Raw genomic sequence first — 19,915 nt, forward strand, 5'->3', positions numbered from 1 at the left:
TGAGTCAGTTGCGTCCTTCCCTCCCCCGACGCGGGGCGCAGAATCAGGGCGGGGCGCTGCGGGGCGCCGGGGACAGCGCAGAGCCCGGGACGCAAACCCAGAGGCCCGCGAGCGCAGCGGAACCTGCAACCCCCGCACAGCATCCCTGCCGCCAGTCGCCTTGGTGCCCGGCCATGGACGTGTACCGCACCCCTGCCGCCGCGCTGGACAGCCTGGTGATCGGCAGTCTGCGGCCGCCCGCGGAGTTCGTGGGGACGGCGCGGCGCGCGCTCGGGACCCTGGGCGCGGTCCTGAGAGAGCGTGGGGGCCGCCCGGGTGCCCGGGGAGCCGCTGCCCCGCCGTGGCGGGTGCTGAAAATCACCAAGGTGGGCTTTCAGGGAGCAGGGGCGACCTCGCGATCTCCTTTTGAAAATAGGAGCAAACCTCGGGAACGCTGGGCACTTTGAGAAAAGGGACGGGGAGGCGCTTTACCAGTCTTTTCATTCATTTCTTTAACGCTAGTATAGTCCGCTTGACTGTGCCCCAGGGTTGTTCAAAGTGCCCTGAAAATATACTCCTGCTCACAATACCTCTGCGAGGTAAGTACTATTTATTCCCACTTGACAGATGGGGAAACTGAGGCACAAGGAGCAGAAGTAACGTGTCCAAGCCTGTAAGACGTCCAGTCAGGATTCAAAGCCAGGTAGTCTGATTCCTGAGTCTGTGCAGCTAAGGGCCGCCTTATTCATCCATTCATTCATTCACTCACTCAGTCCTCCACCCAGCCAGACTATGGACCTCCCACTGTGCCTGACCCAAACGGTGCAGACGTAATAATCCTCTAGAAAAGCCGTAATAGCCCAGCTTAATTACCCAATAACAATGAACTTTTCCTCATTAAATGACTCTTATCTCACAAGTGAGGTAGAGATTATTGTCCCTGTTTAATGGATGGGGAAACTGAAACTGGGTCGCTTTTTGGCCTGGTCACTCTTTGTCACCATGACACTGAGCTCAGGATGCCTGCAGACTCAGCGGGAGGAGACACACATCGGCTCTTGTATCCTCAAGGTAAACTCAGGGTGCTGGGCGCACCCAGGAAATCCGCACGGGAGGGAGGGCGGGGGACCTGGAGTTTATGGCCAGGGAGGGAGTGATGCAAAAGGAGCCGGAAGCAGCCTCAGAGCAGCTAGTGGTTTCCTGGGGCTGAGTCTCAGCTTGGGACACAGGAAGTGAGGAGGGGAGACCGGCAGCCCAGGTGACGTGGGGGCAGATTTCTGCCTTCGAGTTGGGCTGCAGGATTTCTGCAGAGCCAGAGTTTGGGGGTTTCTAAAGCTCTGGCTTCCTGAGCTCCCTGGAAAACCTGGAAAAGCTTTCAAGGTTGAATTTAGCTTATGGTCGTGCAATCATTCTAGGCGTTCTAGGCTTTGAAGGAGGCCTTGAAGGGGGCCTGGTGAAGTGGGCGGGGCTGTGGGCTCAATTGGCATAAGTCACTCCCAGCCGGGGTGAGATGCACAAGAGGAGTCTCGGCCTGTGGTTGAACCAGAAAGCAAAGAAGGGGTCACAGTAGGGTAGCCCCCAGGCCTACAACATGAGTTGTGACCACCAAAAATGTCTCGTGACATTGCCAAATGTCCCCTGGCGCACAGCCACTCACCACGGGGAATCACCCTTTTAGAGATGCCCGTGAAAACATATGAAATGACACATTGGCGGGAATTTCTTTAAAATAAAATCACATAAACAGGGGAAAAAAGGGGGGATCCAACAAATGAGCACACGTGGCAAAAGATGTCTTTAAAATCCTGTCCTCTTCTGTGTAGGTTTGGACACTTTCATGATAAAAGCTATTTTTGAAGTGAATTAATGTATTGGGATGCAGGGCGGAGAGCGTGGGTCTGGAGCCTGAGTGGGTTCCGATCGCGGCGCTGCCTCTCCTGCCTCGTAGACCAGAGGAGAGCGGCATCCTCTCTGCACTTTGATTTCCTTGCTTGTAAAGTGAGAGCAATCATAGTATCTCCCTCCAGGCTCGCTAGGAAGGTTACATGAGATGATCATGCGCAAAACATGAAAGAAATGCTCAGTCTGTAGTATCGCCCTGCGTTCTGCTCCTTTGTTGGCAGTGCCGACCGCGAGGGGCTGACAGTGAATGGCCTGGCCATCCCAGCCGGGTGGGACGATGCCCCCAGAGGCCTAATCCTGGTTCTTGCCTCTTCCTGGTTGTATTGTTCATTTCATTGCTCTTAGTGTTACTCATTGTACTACTCTGAGCCTCCCTGCATGTCTGACCTCATGTAACCACATGATGGTTGTTACCTGTTGGCAGTGAGGTCATAGGTATCAGATATTTGACAGAGTGCCAGGCACAGGGCAGAGACTCTAGTAATGTGCATTTCCTTCCTGAGTCCTCAGGCTGGCAGCTTGGCAGAAACACTGGTCAGAAAGGTCTCAGAACTTCATATTCAAGTTATATAACTGCTTTGTCCTGATCCTGGGCAAAGAACATGGACATTGTTATGTGAACCAGAATTTGTTTCACTTACAGTTTTAATTATTGTATAGTTCATTGCTAACATTTAGAAATTATAGGTGATAGATAAAAATTGCTTTTCTTGAAAACAGACCTGGCTGCCCGCGGCCCACATTCCTGCATGGCTTCAAATGCCAGGAGCTGTGTGGCCACAGTTCCCACCCAGCCCACTCGCCTGCCAGCCTAGAATGTGGGCCCTAGAATTGGAGAGTGCAGACTTCTGAGTTTGTTTGTTTGTTTGTTTGTTTTTCTCCATAGGGAGGTTCCTTTGGCCGGGGCACAGCTCTGAGGGGTGGCTGCGACTCTGAACTTGTCATCTTCCTCAACTGCTTCGAGAGCTATGAGGACCAGGGTGCTCGGCGCACAGAGATCCTCGGGGAGATGAAGGAGCTGCTGGAATCCTGGTGGCAAAACCCAGTCCCTGGGTTGAGCCTTGAGTTTCTTAAGCAGGACACGCCTGGGGTCCTCCAGTTCCGCCTGGCATCCGCAGACCTGGAAAACTGGATGGATGTTAGCTTGGTGCCCGCCTTTGACGCGCTGGGTGAGGACTGCCTGGCCCGCGGCAGGGCCGCGGCAAGTTCGCTAGGAGTAAGACGGCTCCTGTCCTGCCACCTACTTGCTGTGTGACCTGGGACGCCCTCGCTGGGCTTTGGTTTCTTGACCAAACATCCTGGGTCTGGACCAGACAAGGGCCAAGGAGGCCCGGTTCCTCCTGGATTCGTGGTCCTGGAGTCAAGATGCTTGGCCTTTGCCCAAACAGCAGGGGAGGACTCCCTCCAGCCATGCTGAGGGCGGCTCAGCCCTTCCATAGAGAGCCCAGAGGGGAAGGCAAATTCTGCAGAATCTTGCATTTTACCTTGAAAGCATCGATGTGATTTTTGCACTCTCCTTTGTGATATACCCGTGCTTGATTTACTGTAATAATGTGCCTGTGGGTCTGCATCTGTAAAATGCAGATAATAACAGGACAATAGTAATTTGTTCTGGGAAAGACCGTATGTGGTAATACGTGTACTGAACCTAGAACGGTGCCTCACACATGATAGGGCTATATGAGAGCCTGCTATTTCTATTATTATTTTATATATTTTATTTATTTATATTTTAAATAATTTCTATTATTATTTTTCTTTTTTAAAAAGATTTTATTTATTATTTATTTTTAGAGAGAGGGGAAGGAAGGGAAAAAGAGAAGGAGAGAAACATCGCTGTGCAAGGGAAACATAGATAGGTTGCCTCTCACATGCAACCCAGGCATGTGCCCTGACTGGGAATCGAACCAGTGCCCTTTCAGTTGGCAGGCCGGCACCCCATCCACTGAGCCACACCAGCCAGGGCTTATTTTTTTCTATTATTATTATTGATATCATTGTTATCATTCACCATGATGCTCTGGGAGATAGCTCTCTTGAGTTTATCCCAACGATAAACTGTCTTGAGCTGCAATGTCCTGGCTAGCAGCCACACTCCCCAACACCTATACATACACCTGCCCTGTTAATAATCATAATGGCTACTCCTTATCAAATGCTTCACTTTCCCAAGCCATTAACATGTTTTGTCTCATGAACTCCTCAAAACAAACCTTTGAAGCCTGACCGGATTGCCTTCCATTTTACGAATAGGGACACTGAGGCACAGAGACGTACAGTAACTCACCTAAAGCCACACAGCAAATAAGTGATGTCAGGAACCTAGGAAGTTGTGGAGAGTGTTGACTGTTCCCTGAGCCAGGCCCAGGGGAAGTGGGCGCATACTGTAAAGCTAGCCGGCTCTGCCTCCCAATCCTATCTCCAGCTATATAACCCAGGGCAGAACACTGGATTTCTTGGTGCCTCAGTTTGCATAGCTATAAAACGAGGTGAAGAATTGTAGGGTTTTAGTGAGGAATCCAATGAGGGGATTCATGTAAAACTTTGAGCCCGGTGCCTGGCATGTTGTAAGTGCTCAAAAAATACTAGCGATCAGTGCTAAGGACTCACAACCACTTGCCTTGTATTTCTCTCGTGTCATTTCTTCTCGCGCAGTTCCAATTAATTAAAGATGTGTGCAGGGGTATTTTAGTATAGCCTGAGGGAGCCTAGGGAGGAAGGAAGTGCCAGGCCGTAGGATTCCGACTCAGCAGGAGGCGTCATTCCTATTTAACCTCCTGGGAATGAGGCTGCACTTCTTCCCCAGCCTCTGGGGGCTGCCCTGCCACTGGGGAGGAAGGGAGCCTCCCTTCTGGTCCGGAGCTTTCCTCCCGACCCCCTGAGACACTCCAGGCTCTCCTCACCCTCCAATGCCCATGCAGGTGTCCCCCCTGCGCCAGTCCTCCGCCCTCTCTCCCTGCACCCCAAGCTGAGCTCAGCACCCACAGCGCCCCCCCCCCGGGTCCCCAGCGCCCCTCCTCACTCACAGGCCTCCATGTCCACAGGGCAGCTCAGCTCCAATGTCAAGCCCAAGCCCCAGATCTACTCCACCCTCCTCAACAGCGGCTGCCGAGGCGGCGAGCACGCGGCCTGCTTTGCAGAGCTGCGGAGGAGCTTCATGAACACTCGGCCCTCCAAGCTGAAGAACCTGATCCTCCTGGTGAAGCACTGGTACCGCCAGGTGAGGCCGCTAGTGAGGATCCTTGCTCCGGGCACATGGCGGTCTGACTGTCCCTTTGTGATAGCAAGAATGTTTCCTTCTTTCTGGCAGCCCCTTCATGTTTCTGGGAATTGTCTGTTCATATAATTTGTTCCTTATGTTCTACTGGGTTAGCTGCCTTCTTGTCGTTGATTGGTTGGAGCTCTGTATATATTGTGGGTATGAAAATCTAGTCTCCCATCTGAGGCTTATACTTCACTTTATTTATAGGTCTTTTGTCACAGAAAATGTTCGCGTTTTCATGTAATCGAGTTGTGTTCATCTTTTCCTCATGTGATTTGTGCTTTTTGTGTCTTGTTTAAGAAGTCTTCGCCTATTGTGACTTCCTAAAAGTATTCTCCAATGTTTCTTTTTAAAAGGTTTTAAGACTTTCTTTTCATATTTAGGGCTTTGAGACTGTGTGGGGTATTTTATGTACAACATGAAGTATGCGGAGTTTGTGTGGCCCCCGCCCCAGCCTCAGAAATGACCCCCCCCCCCGCACTGTGCATGCATGTTCAGAGACTGCTGCGCCTTAGGGAAGGGGTGCCCAGCCTGTGACTAGAGAAGAGGGAACAGGCTCCCCAAAATCTTAAGGTGCGTGGCTTGGTCCTGTTGCTGGACCGCTCATCCCGAAGCAGGCCTGGAACGAGGAGAAGCCGCAGGCCGGCTCTTGCTCAACCGCAGACCTGCTCTGTGACCCTGGGCCAGTGCTGCCGCACCTTTGCTTGGGGGTAACAGTCTCAGTCTACCTGCCAGCCTCTCTCGACTGCCCCCCCCCGCGTCCCGGGGGCTTGAATCTCATACCTCTCCCCGCCCCCGCCCCCACAACATGAGCCAGGCACATTGCCGAAGGCCCAGCGGTGAGGGCAGATGAGAAACACCAGGTTGCTTTTGGAACAGGCTTGGGACCCGGCCTCTCCCCGCAGGCGCAGCCTGCTGGGTCTTCACCGCAGAGACCAAGAGATGCAGCGAAACGCTGCAGAGAACCAGCGGTCCGCTCCCCTTTATCTTCTGAGCCCCCCTCCCTGTCCTCTTACAGGTGTGCCCGCAGGGGGGCAGCAGGCGGATGCCCCCAGCCTACGCCCTGGAGCTGCTGACCATCTTCGCCTGGGAGCAGGGCTGTGGGGAAGACGCCTTCAGCCTGGCCCAGGGCCTCCGGACAGTCCTGAGCCTGATCCAGCAGTATCAGCACCTGTGTGTTTTCTGGACCACCAACTACAGCTTCGAGGACCCTACCGTTAAGGAGTTCGTGCTTCGCCAGCTTAAGAGACCCAGGTACCTCCTGGTGGTCCCACCGTCGCTCCCCCCCCCCCCCCCGACCCTGTGCCTGGGCTGCAGGGAGGCAGTGAACCATGGGGAGGCAGTGAACCACGGCGAAGCAGGCTGCGTCTGCCCAGCGCCAAAGCCAAAGGCTACATGTGCACTTCCAAATTCAGTGGATTCAGCCCAGGCGCAAACCAGAATCACTTGGGGGAGCTGCAGATACACACTACATGTCTTGTCTGTGAGTGTTTTAGTGACATACAACAACACAGTTTGTTGTTGTGTAAGATGTGAACCCACCTGTGACAGCCCTGTTAGATCAAAGCAGAATATTCCAGGCCCCCAGGAGCTCTCCTTGTGCTCCTCCCAAAGATAATCCCGTTCTGTTATCATCACAGTTCTGTTTTAAAGTCATGTTTAAATAGAATCACACGGCATGCACTTCTGTGTCTGTCTTTATCAGAGTAAGTCTTTGAGATTCATCCATACAGTTGTGTGTAGTCGTGGTTCATTCTCTTCCGTTGTGTGGGTTTATCACAATATGCTTTCCATTCTACCCACGAAGAATACTTGGGGCATTTCCACTCCGGGGCTATTACTCTGAGGGCTGCGATAAACGGCCTGTGTTTCAGTGCCTACTCGTGGGCTTCTGTCCAGGAATGAAATGGCTGAGCCACAGGGTGTCACTCAGAGACCCCAGGGCTGGATCTGGGGATTCTAACCCGCAGGTGAAGTCGAAGATCGTTGCTCTCATTTCATCTCCACAACCGCTCATCCAATCAGGCTGTTCTTGTCCCCATTTTGAAGATGAGGAAACCGTGGCTCAGAGAAGTCAGTCATCTGCCTCTGGTCACACCCCTGGAAAGTCGCCGCGTTGAGGCTGGAGCCAAGTTGGCTTCACTCCAGAGCCCTGACCTTGACCATCTTGCCAACCAGAATGTTCTTGTCCCTCTGGACTTGCAGGCCCGTGATCCTGGACCCAGCTGACCCGACGTGGGACGTGGGGAATGGGGCAGCCTGGTCCTGGAATCTGCTGGCCCGAGAGGCAGAGTCCTGCTATGGCCACCCATGTTTTCTGCAGGCGGCAGGGGGCGCTGTGCAGCCCTGGGAGGTGCCTGTGAGTGAGGGGATCCTTGGGTTTTACACCTAACTTACATGCTTCGTGCTTTCTGAGCATCCGCTGTGCACTGGGGGCCATGGGGTGTGGAACCGAGTTGAAAAGGTGGGGACGGCAGGCGTGTGAAACAACCTAATCACCAGTCTTTGTGTAATTATTTTTCCGTTCCCCAAGTTGTGTTCGCCCACCGCAGGCGGACCTTTTGATAATTTATCCCCCTCACAAGGGCACCTTTTCTGATCCACACCGAGGCGCCATGGGGCTACCTCTCGCTTCCCCTCTCTGAACCTCGGTCATCCTGGCTACACAGTGGGACGGGACTGGCGGGAGGAGAAACCTTTGCATGCGTAAGACAGCTCCTTCCACAAACTTCCAGGGCCTTCCAGGCACTGGGTGCTCAGGCTTGGACTACCCCATCCTGCAAGACACTGTCCAGGAGACCTCCAGGGACAGCAGCGGTCTTGGTGCCGTGTGCCCAAAGGCAAGGAGCAGGCAGCCCCGCCCTGCCCCTGCCCCCTCCGCAGTGGCCAGCATCGCCCCCTCCGCCCCAGATCTGTCTCAGATCCCCAGCAAGGAGCTAGACCGCTTCATCCAGGACCACCTCAAGCCGAGCCCCCTGTTCCAGAAGCAGGTGAGCAAGGCCATCGACGTCATCCTCTGCTGCCTCCTTAAGAATTGTGTCCACAAGGCCTCAAGGGTCTGCAAGGTGAGTCGGGCAGGGGAAGACACCGACAGGACCCTAATGGGGGGACCACCATGGGGACGGGAAGAAGTCACAAACACACGCAGAGGGTGGACAGAAGTGGACATCGGTGGAGGGTAGTTTGCTGGCTGGAGATATGTTTAAGTGCCAGCTTTTTTTTTTTTAATGACACAGTTTTTGTAAACCACTGTTACCGTAGTCAGATCACGTGCCTTCTCTGCACAAAATCCTCCGTGGTTTCGCAGAGCACCAAGGCCTCGATCTGGCCCTGGTGTCTCATTGAACTTCACTTACTGCGCAGCCGCCCCCGGCTCTTCCTGAGCTCAGGAGACACATCCCCACGGGCTGTTTTCTCTTTCTCGACTGTTCTTCTCCCGTCCCCTCGGCTCTCTCCCTCCCCTCCTGTAAGTCTGTGATCCCAGTCCCCTCCTCAAGGAGGCCCGGCCACTCAATTTACAATCGCGCCCTCCACGCTCCTCCCCGTCCCTACTATTGGCCTCCACACAGCACTTCGGACTTCCTGGGGGCTGTTGTTTGCTCACTGTTCCTGTGTCGCACCCCTTCCCCTGATACAATATAAGTTCCAGGAGAAACGTAATTTTATCCACTTGCATACGCCTCTATGTAATTGCCCAATAAATATCTGTTGAACGCATGAACGAATGGGTGGACGGAGAGATGGATTGATTAACTGACATAGGCCAAGTACACCTGCAGACCCCTGTTGGCCCCAGGACCCCATTTTGCAACCTGTGATCCACATGTGCTGCAGATGTTTGGCTAAAGCCTTTGACCGCTGCCCCCACCTGGCCCCTCCCCCCGCAACCGCCTCTGTTACCTGTTGCTGCGCCGTTGTGTGGCTCAGTGCAGGCTTTGTGGGTCAGATGGTAAACGCAGGCAGATACAGTCTGACTCTTCCAGGTTCCTGGTGGTCAGAGGTCACAGGGTTTATGCAGCCTGCCTCTGTCTTGGTGTCCCCAAGACCCAACAGCCGTCAGAGAGCAGCTTCAGGGCTGCAGATGGGGGGCTGGTGGTGGGCCCGCAGTCCGACCCCCGACCCTGCCCCGCGCTCAAATGGAGTCACTGGTCTGAGATGTTCTTTTCTCTGCAGGGGGGCTCATTCGGCCGGGGCACAGACCTCAGGGGTGGCTGTGATGCCGAACTCGTCATCTTCCTCAACGGCTTCGAGAACTACAAGGACCAGGGTCCCCGCCGCGCAAGGATCCTTGGTGATATGCGGAAACAGCTGGAATCCTGGTGGCAGGATCAGGTCCCTGGCCTGACCCTCAGTTTTCCAGAGCAGGCCAGGACCGAGACCCTGCAGTTCCAGCTAGTGTCCCCGGCCCTAGAAAGCTGGATGGACGTCCGCCTGCTGCCCGTCTTTGATGCCGTGGGTGAGGAGTGCCCAGCCTGTGCCTTGGAGGGGCCGGGGAGCATCTCACGGGACGCTTGCTGTCCTCTTTGTGTTCCTAATCCCCCTACTTCATGGAGCGCTGGAAACTCCTATGAGATACCTAAAGTCATCCTCATCGTCAATTCGTAATGATTTAGGGCTTTTAACTTTACAAGAGTTTCCATTATAAAACGTTTCAAACATACAGAAAACTACAGTCATCACACACCCTTGTGCTCCAATTACAGTTTAACAAGTGTTAACAATTCTCCATGTCTGCATGGGATTTTTTTAAAAAAGGAATTACATGTTGTAATTTCCTTTCTTATATTGAAGGGTTTACTTTATGGTTTTCTAACTTTTTGAGGTACATCTTAGCTTAGGAATTGTCAGTCTTAATAAATGCAATTAAGGCTATTCACTTTGCTCTAAAGATCCACGTTAGCTGCATAACAAATGTTTTGTATGGATAATTTTTATTATCACTCAGATCTAAATCTTTTGTACTTTTAATTATGACATTATGATTTGTCCTTTCATCTATGAATATTTGGAAGTGGGTTTTCAAATGAATGTTTCAGGGTTTTGTTCATTTGCATCCTTTGGGCACTTAGTTCTCTTTTTCTATTTTTTTTCAATTTATTTTTCAATTATAGTTGACATATTATACAATATTATATTAGTTTCAGGTGTATGACTTAGTGATTAAACATTTACGTGCCGTATGACGTGATCGCCATGATAATGTCTAGCCCCCAGCTGACACCGTCCATAGTTACTACAATATTATCGACGGTATTCCCTACGTTGAGGTATCTTTTTCTATTTTTAACTGTAGTCAGAAAATATACCTCCCGAATATCAATTCTTTGGAATCTGGTGGCACTTCCTAGGTTTCCCATGGTTGAAAAGAATGCATTCTCTCCACTGTTGAATGCAGGCTTCTATATGGAGTCTTTAGATCAGGCTTATGATCTTTTTTCACATCTATATTACTTATTTTTTGCTCATTTGGTCTATGAATTTATAAATGGGATACCAGAATCTCCTGCTCTGAATGGAGATTTACCAGCTTCTCCTTGTAATTCTGGAAAGTTTTGATTTTAATATGTTGAGGCTATGTTATTAAGGAGCATGTAAGTATATAATTATATTTTTATTGGCTTGTTCCTTTTATTATTAAGTAATAACCCTCATTATTTCTAAAACATTTATTTGCCTTAAAGCATTTTGTCTGATATTAATAGAGCTGCCCTGGTCTTTTGGGAGTATTTTCCTGGAATACCTTTTGCCATTTTTTATTTGTAAGGTACGTTATTAAATTTTAATTGTACCTTTTATAAATAACATAAAACTAAAGACAAAAAGGGAACAAATAATAATAACTAATCATTTTTAATTTATTGATTTTTTTTTAGAGATAGAGGAAGGGGGGAAGATAGAGAGAGGAACATCAGATTGGCCTACTTTTTGAAATTCCTGAAGTGTTCGCTCTCCTATTTGTTGCGTTACCTGGCTCTCCCTCATGGTGGACCATTTCCTCATGTGGATTGTAATTTTTTTATTGTGAGCTCATCTCCGGGGTGTGTGGAGCTTTTATTTTCTTTCCTTTTGCTGTGGAAGTTCCTTCTGCTCTGGGTCGGAGAAATATCCTCAGGGAACCAAGTTTTTATTTGACTCCTAAAGAGTTTCACGGATTCCCAGGGCAGTTTTGCACCAATTTAATAGCCGGGCATTTCCTTACTGTGCCGATACTGGAAACTTAGACTCCACACTCACACTCACGTGGGGCGGGGTCTCATTTTCTCATGGGAGACTTTTTGCTCTCTCACTCCCCCCGGCCCCCGCCACCCCAAAGAGCCATGACAGCAAGCGTCCTTGAAGCCTTTCTCTTTTAGGGGGTGACGTTTTAGTCGCCTCCCGTGGGGAAGGTATCTGTTCCAGAGTGCCAGCATTATGAAAGAGCACAGGGGGACACATTCCAGTTTCCTCTCTGTGCCTTGGTTTTCTCTTTGGGAGATAAAACTAATCACAGCAACAGTTTGTATTTGCTGAGCACACGGTATATTTTAACTATTGCTCTAAGCACTGTATGAATAGATTTTATTTGATCCTTACCATAGCCTTATGAGGTAGATATTATCCCCCTTTTATAAATGAGGAAACTGAGGTCCAGAGAGGCAAGGTCACACAGCTAGAATGTGAACCCAGGCTTGTCGGCCTCCAGAGCTTATTCTCTTCACCCCTTCACTGCGTAGCTTGTTTGGGTTCAAGATATCCACTTGTAAAGCTATTAAGTGAGGTAGCGAAAATGACTGATAAGCACCCAGTACATAGTTGCTGATAAAAATAATGAGTTCCGATTGTTATTCTTTGTTATAGATTGTGTATTTTCAATTGCAACGCTATATAATTAATGTCAAAACATTAAAGGCTGGTGAGTGGCTGGGTCGGGCAATGCTGCTGACTTCCATTAGAAATGCATGCTCAGCGCGCTTTAAACACCCACAGGACAGCTCAGCCCTGGCGCCAAGCCTGACCCCCAGATCTACTGGAACCTTCTGGACAGCGGCTGCCAGGAGGGCGAGCACGCGGCCTGCTTCGCTGAGCTGCGGAGGAACTTCGTGAACACCCGTCCAGTCAAGCTGAAGAACCTGATCCTGCTGGTGAAGCACTGGTACCGCCAGGTGAGGCCGGGCTCCTTCCGGGGAAACAGTCGCTGCCATGGCAACCGCTTCGGCCAATCAGCTTCTTTCCTACACGCCAGCACGCCCTCTTTTGCTTCTTATTGGCCATCCCAAGCAGAAGGCCCTGGCTGCGATAGAAGCTTTTCTCCATCAAGTCCCCAAATCCCCATTTCTTGCGGCTGGGGTTCACCGCCCCTCTCTAGCCATAGCTCCTCGCAGTGCTAATGATTTCCCTGTTCTTGCTCACCTCCAAGCCTTTGCTCCTGTTGTTCCTCCATCACCTTTGTCTTCACAAGATAATTCTAAATCCGGAGCATCCTTCAGAGTTCGCTCAGCAACCGCTCCTCTGAATGCCAACTCGCATTCACACACGCATTTATTCAACCATCTGCTGAGCAGCCACTATTGCTAACTGTTGTGATGGGTGTTTAAATACCAAGATGAGTATGTCGCAGACCCCATTCCTGTATGACCACCTCGTATATCCCTTGAGGAAAGACTCTAGGCAAAGCCCCTGTCTGAGCTTCTCGGTCTCACTCTACGACCTTGGACAAGTCACTACCCACCACCTCGCAGACCTCAGTTTAGTCACCTGTAAAATGAGAAGGGTGAGCCAGGCCACCCCCATGGTTCTATTCTTGCTGTGGTTTTGTTTTTTTATTCCCCTCCTTCCACAAGTGTGTAGGGCCATGCTTTGCGTACAGTAGAGGCTCACACCACTGATTCGTTCACTTGGGTGACACAGGTGGCCTCTCAGCACAAACGGGAACGGCTAGCGTGCGCCTCCCTGCCCCCAGCCTACGCCCTGGAGCTGCTGACCATCTTCGCCTGGGAGCAGGGCAGTGGGGAGGACTTGTTCCACATGGCCGAAGGCCTGAGGACCGTCCTGGGGCTTGTCCAGCAGCCCCAGCAGCTCTGTGTCTTCTGGACAGTCAACTATGGCTTTGAGGATCCAGCCCTCAGAAAGCACCTCCTTGGCCAGCTGCAGAAACCCAGGTGCGCCCACTGCCCCTTTCCCTGCCCTGCGCGATCCCTCTCCGTCTGTCGGCTCGGAATCGCTGTATCCAGGAGGGGTCCAGGATGCGGTTTGGGGGTTCTAACCCATCCTCACCCTGCTTCCTCCTGGACTTCTTGCTGAAGAAGCATAGGCACAACGGGCCCCAAAGGAAGCTGGGGCCTGTTTTAGGAACACAATACAATATCGTATCTGAAATCAAGGGTCCACTCAGTAGCTTGCGGACCAAGGTGGCCAAGCGGGGACCCTACTGTGCTTGGACAGGACTGTACCCGCCCCACGGTGCTGACGGCCTTCTCTCTCTCTCCAGCACCCATATGCTTTCCCACTCCCTCCCACCCCCTGCTCCTTCACTGATTCTCACCTTCCTCCTCCCGCCACCTGCCCACCCACCCTGCCCCCAGGCCCCTGATCCTGGACCCTGCCGACCCCACCTGGAACGTGGGCCAGGGCAGCTGGGAGCTGCTGGCCCAGGAAGCGGCAGCCCTGGAGACGCAGGCCTGCCTTTTGAGTAGAGAAGGGACGCCTGTGCAACCCTGGGACGTGATGGTAAGAGGCGGGGTCCGGAGGCGGGGGATCCCCTTTCCCTGCCAGTGCCCCTGCCCCCTGCTGCCAGGAGTGTTGGTGCCGATGGCTCAGAGCCAAGGCACAGGTTGGTCCCTCTCAGCCACTGCTTGAGGGACATGCGCACCAAAGGCCCACCCTGCTTGCAGACAGGACCAACTCCATGATGCAGTTCGTGCTCCAGAGCCCGCTCTGGGATGCAGAACAAGCTCTCTCCAGCGGAGCCTCCCCAGCCTCTCCTGCTTCCCTCACCCCCCTTCCCGGGCAAGCGCTGTCCCCGTGGACCACATGTGTACAAGAACCCCCATTACAGGCTCCGCTTCTGGGGGACGCCACTGAAGAAAACAGCCACTCGCAGCTATTTTATCGCATTTGCTGCTTTGCAGCAAAAGCTCATAACCGGTGCTTAACACTCAAGACAATCCAGCGAGGCATGGGCCTCAGTCTTGCCCGCATTTAAAGATGGGGAAACTGAGGCTGTGTGGCGGTGGGAGAGCCAGAACATGAACTCGTCCCTCTGATGCCGTGATCTGCCAACCAGTTGAGAAGAAGGAGCTAGAAGAGAGAGTGGGAGTCGCATCCTCACAGGAGACCAAGGGCGCTCACAGGGAATCCCGTTGCGAGCTGACTCGGCCTGTGTTCTCTCGGCAGCCCACTCTCCTTCACCAAACCCCAGCCTGGGACCTCGACAAGTTCATCAGCGAATTTCTCCAGCCCAACCGCCAGTTCCTGGCTCAGGTGAACAAGGCTGTTGATACCATCTGCTCCTTCCTGAGGGAAAACTGCTTCCAGAATTCTCCCACCAAAGTGCTTAAGGTGGTCAAGGTGAGTCCCCACAGAGCTGCGGGCCATGGGGGTCCTGCAGACAGGCGATCTCGCATAGGCCCAGGCCAGGCCTGACCCCCGTCTGTGGCCCCTGCAGCGACTAGCACAAAGCCAAACACAGGAGAAAGCAGAACGCGGTCGAGAGTGGGTGGCCGAAGGAGGGTCCGTGTAGGCTCCAGAAGCTTCTTTCGGTTGCTCACGACTGCTGACTTGAAAGAAGCAGCAAAAGGAATGTGTCAGCTGATGTAAATGGAAGGCCCTAGAATATGCTGCCTTCAGGCATGGCTGGATCCAGGAGCCCATGCAAGATAATCAGGACTCAGATTTTCTTTCTAGCTCTTGTCTTGGTCTTCTTCTGCCTTGGATGGGCTCTGTCCATATGATGATCCTTGGCATCTCTAAGCTTCTGAAAAAGGGATTTCTCTTTCCTCACAATTCAAAGAAGTCTTGGAATTGGCTTTCATTGGCTGGGTGATGTATCCCCTAACCAATCATTAGGGCTGGGGAGACATCGTGTGCTGGCCAGCCAGGCCTGGGTCACGTGGCGGAGTCAGCCCTATGTGGGCCTCCTGAGTGGAGTGTGGGGGAGGAGTGGTTCCCCCAAAGAAAATCCAGTGCTGACCCCGGAGAGGTGGAAAGCATGCTGGGGGTGTTCGTAAAGTCACATTACCTGCTGCAGCAGATCCGACCTTGGTTCATGACTGGAGCCACAGGGAGACACGGGTCAACTCTGGAAAGAGTGTCAGCAGAGTCAGCCAGTGACAAGTGCTAGCCTGGTGACTCGCTGTGTGACCCCAGACACAAACGCCTTCTCCTCCCTCGCCCGTAACCCCTGGGGGCCGTGTGCTGACGCGTCGGTTCTCAGCCGTGGCTCCCCTGAGGGTCACAGGCAGGCTTTCAAAAAAGATACACTGATGTCTAAGCCCCTCCCATGAAAATTAAAGCGCAGTCCCAGGGACACAGGAGTCCCGCATCCGTCATTTTTAAAAGCTCCCCTGATGCAAACAGGCTTGAGAACCAGCTGCAGGCCTAAAAATAAGCAGGAAGGAGGGAGGGGTTGGGAGGGAGGGAAGGCTGCCTCAAATCCCTCCCAACCCCTGAACATGAGGCAATGAGAACTCTTGCATTTGTTGAAGGGTTTAAACTTATGTCTTGCACCTTTCTTTTTCTTGCAACTATGCCACATATTAACCCCATAGTAAAGATCTAAGACAGAGAGGTTAGGTGACTTGCCCAAGGTCACAGCAAGCCCAGAGCTCCTAGGCTCTGGCAGGGGGACACCAAGCAGTACTTCAGGGCTCAAGCCAACCTGCCATGTCCTCCCCAGGGCGGCTCTTCGGCGAAGGGGACCGCGCTGCGAGGCCGCTCCGACGCCGACCTGGTGGTGTTCCTCAGCTGCTTCCGCGAGTTCACCGAGCAAGGGAGCAAGCGGGCCGAGATCATCTCGGAGATCCGAGCCCAGCTCGAGCGGTGCCAGCGGGAGCAGCCGTTTGAAGTGAAGTTCGAGATCTCCAAGTGGGAGAACCCCCGCGTGCTGAGCTTCTCGCTGGCATCCCAGACGATGCTGGACCAGAGCGTGGACTTCGATGTGCTGCCGGCATTCGACGCCCTCGGTGAGGGGCCGAGGCGCGGGCCTGAGAAGGGGGCAGGAGGGGCAGGGCTGCCAGGAGCGGGGTAGGGGTTGCGCGCCTGGTCGCATCGCAGGCCTTGCGGATGTGTATGCGTATCGCGACTTCCCTGCAAAGTGTCTTGAGAAAAGGGCACTTTTCCCAGTTTGCACAAAGGTGCCACATAGGTGAGCAGTGGCCCTGAGCTGGGTTCTAGTTCCATCAATTCACCCACATGCTAGATGGCCTTGAGCAGGGGACTCCTCTGCCTTGGGCCCCAATGTCTTCATCTGACATCGGGGACATCAAAGTGTCTCAATGCACCTCCCCGTCCTGCCACAGACCCAATAAGTGCACCTACCATGTGCCTAGAACACTTCCAGACACAGAGGATAAATCCCTGAACAAAACAGACACAAATCTCTTCGTATCTATTCAGTTCTGAGTCTGGGCAGGAGAGTTTGCGGAGTGAGGAAATCCCCCCGTATGTCAATGTATTTGGTTCCTGCCTTTTGCAAAACAAGTAGCAAGAGAGAGGTCGATCCAGAAACTTACCTGAATCTGTTTGGTTCCTCATTTCGGAAGGCCAGAGCTTGGCAATCACGAGAAGCCTCTCAGTGCACTGGGACCAGCGCGCCAGCCACACGTCCCGCACACAACTCTGTCCTCTGCAGGGGGCTCTGAGGCCGAGGCTCTCCCTCCGTTAGAGAGATGAGCCAGGGAACCATGTTAGCTCTGAGCTGAGACTTTCTTTGTGATGGGTGAACAAGTGGGTTGGAAGGAGGCAGGAAACGGAGCAAGGTCCTCACCCGAGATTCCACTCTGGGTCATGTCGGGTCTGTGTTCCACCTAAAAACCCCTGTGGCCTCCAGTGGATCCCAGGCCACACAGGGAAACACCTGAGTAGGAGGCTTCCAACATTCTTTCATTGGCTCCGCTGTGACTCCGGGAAACGAAGTGAGGGTGACCTTCTCCCTGTCCCCAGGCCAGCTGGGCCCCCGCTCCAGGCCCCGCACACAAGTGTACGTCGACCTCATCCGCAGCTACAACAACGCAGGCGAGTACTCCTGCTGCTTCACAGAGTTGCAGCGGGACTTCATCGTCTCCCGCCCCACTAAGCTGAAGAGCCTGATCCGACTGGTGAAGCACTGGTACCAGCAGGTTCGGCGCACAGACGGCCGGGGGCCACCCAACCCGCAGACCTAGGCTCTGCCCTGGGAGGAGGCGGGCCTAGCCCTGGCAGGAACCCTGGGTCGGTGGAGCAGAAAGAGATTTTTCCTAACGACAGGGTCTTCGTTTTCTTATGTGTAAAATAGGCTGACGTTCCTATGTCACAAGAGTTGATGGGATGATGTGTGGCAAGGCATATGGCAGAGTAGGTGCCCAGTAAACGTTTGGGGATGGTTTCTAGTTCCAGGAGGGTGGTCTCTCCCGTACCTCTTCACTGTCAGTAGGGACCAATACCCCATCTTTCTCCTCTCTTCTAAGTGCACCAAGATGCCCAAGGGGAAAGGCCCTCTGCCCCCCCAGCACGGGCTGGAACTCCTGACAGTGTATGCCTGGGAGCAGGGTAGCCGGGACCCCCAGTTCAACATGGCTGAGGGCTTTCGCACTGTCCTGGAGCTGGTCACCCAGTACCGCCAGCTCTGCGTCTACTGGACCGTCAACTACAACTGCGAGGACAAGACCATCAGAGACTTCCTGAAGATGCAGCTGCAGAAGAACAGGTTCAGCCCTACCCTCGGTGCCCCAGAGTGTCAGATCCAGGGTCCCTCATTGTCTGTCATTCCTGAGGGCACAGAGCAGAGACAGGAAAATCCACGTTCTAGGACTGAGTTCCTTCCTAGAGGTAATACCCTTAGCAGCTAAGGGACAGGCAGTCAGTTTCCTGGCCGCCTGTGAATAGTGATACCAGAAGAAATGCAAGACTCCAAGTTACATTTGAATTTCAGATAAATGATGAATAACTTTTCAGTATAAGAATGTCCCATGCAGTCATTGGGATATGCTTCATGAACAAAACAAAACAAAACACATTATTCATTTTTTATCTGAATGAAACTCAGATGTAACGGGCCATCCTCTATGTGTATTTGCTAAATCTGGCAACCCTGCCTATGAACCCACCGGGTAACATAAGCATGTCCCATTTGGGGGGATTTTGCCCACCTTTCAAATGCTACAGAAATAACATAGATGCTCTCACGACTGTGTGTTATATTTCCAGTCCATAGGGAGTGGCTACTTAGATGATGTGTTGAAAAAGACACAGAGGTTGTGAACTGGCTCAGCTGAAAAGAGCGGCCTCAACAGTTAGGGACCACACAGATTGCAGGATGAGTGGTGGAACCAGTGCTGTGGTCGATTAATAATGCCTGCTTTACTTGCAGGTGGCGCAAGTGTGGCCTGAGCACTGTGATCGATTAGTAATGTCTTCCCTGGATACAGGTCGAGGCAGAAGGGGCCTCACGTGTAGCTTATTTTCCATTCTGTCCTCAAGTGTGTGTCTGGAGCCTGGAGGAGTCTCTTGGCCCGGCCCTTCCCCTGCCCCTGCCCTCTCCAGAGTGTTGGGTGAAGGAGAAAAATAGTCCAAGCGATCCCGTAGGTGGCGACCCAGATGTTGCCCGGAATATGACTGACCATGGTTGGGCATTGCAGGCCCATCATCCTGGATCCGGCTGACCCGACAGGCAACCTGGGCCAAAGTGCCCGCTGGGACCTGCTGGCCAAGGAAGCTGCAGCCTGCATATCTGCCCTGTGCTGCAGGGGCAGAGACGGCACCCCCATCCGGCCATGGCCAGTGAAGGTGAGAGGCCTGTGGTACAGCAGGGAGCACCCTCTGTTGGGGGGCAGTGTGGTCGGGGGAGGGGCATGCTCCTCCCAAGGAGGTAGGGCCCAGGATGGGCCCCTGTGCCTCCATGTCCTGTCTGCTCCCACTGCCTCAGCTCCTCTGGGAAGGGCAGGGGTAACCAACCAGTTCTGTAACCTTCCCCAGGCTGCTGTGTGAAGGCCAGATGATCCGTGGTTGCCAGATGGACGCCAACCATCGGTGCGGGGAGACAGGCTCACCTGCCAGGCGTGTGTGTGTGGGTGTGTGTGTATGAGAGAGACTTGGTGAATTCACTGTCCTCCTCAGCCCAGCCTCCCAACTGGTGACCCCACCTGCCAGCTTGGCGCTCTCCCCCTGGCGGCCCCCTCTGCTCACCCAGCCCCATTGAATCTCCCCGCGTACCCTATGGGCACTGCATGCCGCAAACCGCGGCCTGCACACTGGGGGCCAGGCTCCATGGGTGGGCGCCAGCCTGGGGTTCCAGCTCCGCCATCATGCTTGTGACTCCCTCTCTACTCCCAGCTGCGCCCACCCCCGCCAAGAATGCCCTATCCGCCCCCCGACTTCCCTCTGCCCATCCACACAGCTCATACCCTTCCTCCTGCTGAACCCCATCTCTGACTCCAAGGGGCTGTCCCGTCTTCCCCGATCTAGGAACTTTTCACAAAGACGGCAGACCTTTTACCTGGGCGTCAGGCACAGTCAGGTGGTCATGGCTGCCTGGAGCTCTCTGTTTTGAAAGATTCTGAAGAATGGATACCTAGCTGGGAAGAGTGACCTAATCAATGA

The 19,915-nt window shown here is 53.0% G+C and overlaps 1 protein-coding gene across 1 annotated transcript; it reads left to right on the plus strand.

Annotated features, from left to right (window-relative positions):
- Positions 1-173: 173 nt before the first annotated feature.
- On the plus strand, positions 174-19,352 carry OAS3 (2'-5'-oligoadenylate synthetase 3). The gene is made up of 16 exons (XM_054594249.1): positions 174-365; positions 2,768-3,050; positions 4,926-5,101; positions 6,162-6,397; positions 7,349-7,502; positions 7,879-8,208; positions 9,317-9,599; positions 12,110-12,285; positions 13,031-13,281; positions 13,705-13,849; positions 14,516-14,689; positions 16,017-16,302; positions 17,282-17,457; positions 17,785-18,023; positions 18,955-19,102; positions 19,292-19,352. Exons 1-16 carry the CDS (start codon positions 174-176, stop codon positions 19,301-19,303), a joined length of 3,261 nt encoding a protein of 1,086 aa, XP_054450224.1. The 3' UTR covers positions 19,304-19,352.
- The last annotated feature ends 563 nt before the right edge of the window (positions 19,353-19,915 follow it).

This window comes from Pteronotus mesoamericanus, unplaced genomic scaffold, assembly GCF_021234165.1.
Source record: "Pteronotus mesoamericanus isolate MK-2021 breed Mesoamerican mustached bat unplaced genomic scaffold, CSHL_Meso_final scaffold_507, whole genome shotgun sequence".
Lineage (NCBI taxonomy): Eukaryota > Metazoa > Chordata > Mammalia > Chiroptera > Mormoopidae > Pteronotus > Pteronotus mesoamericanus.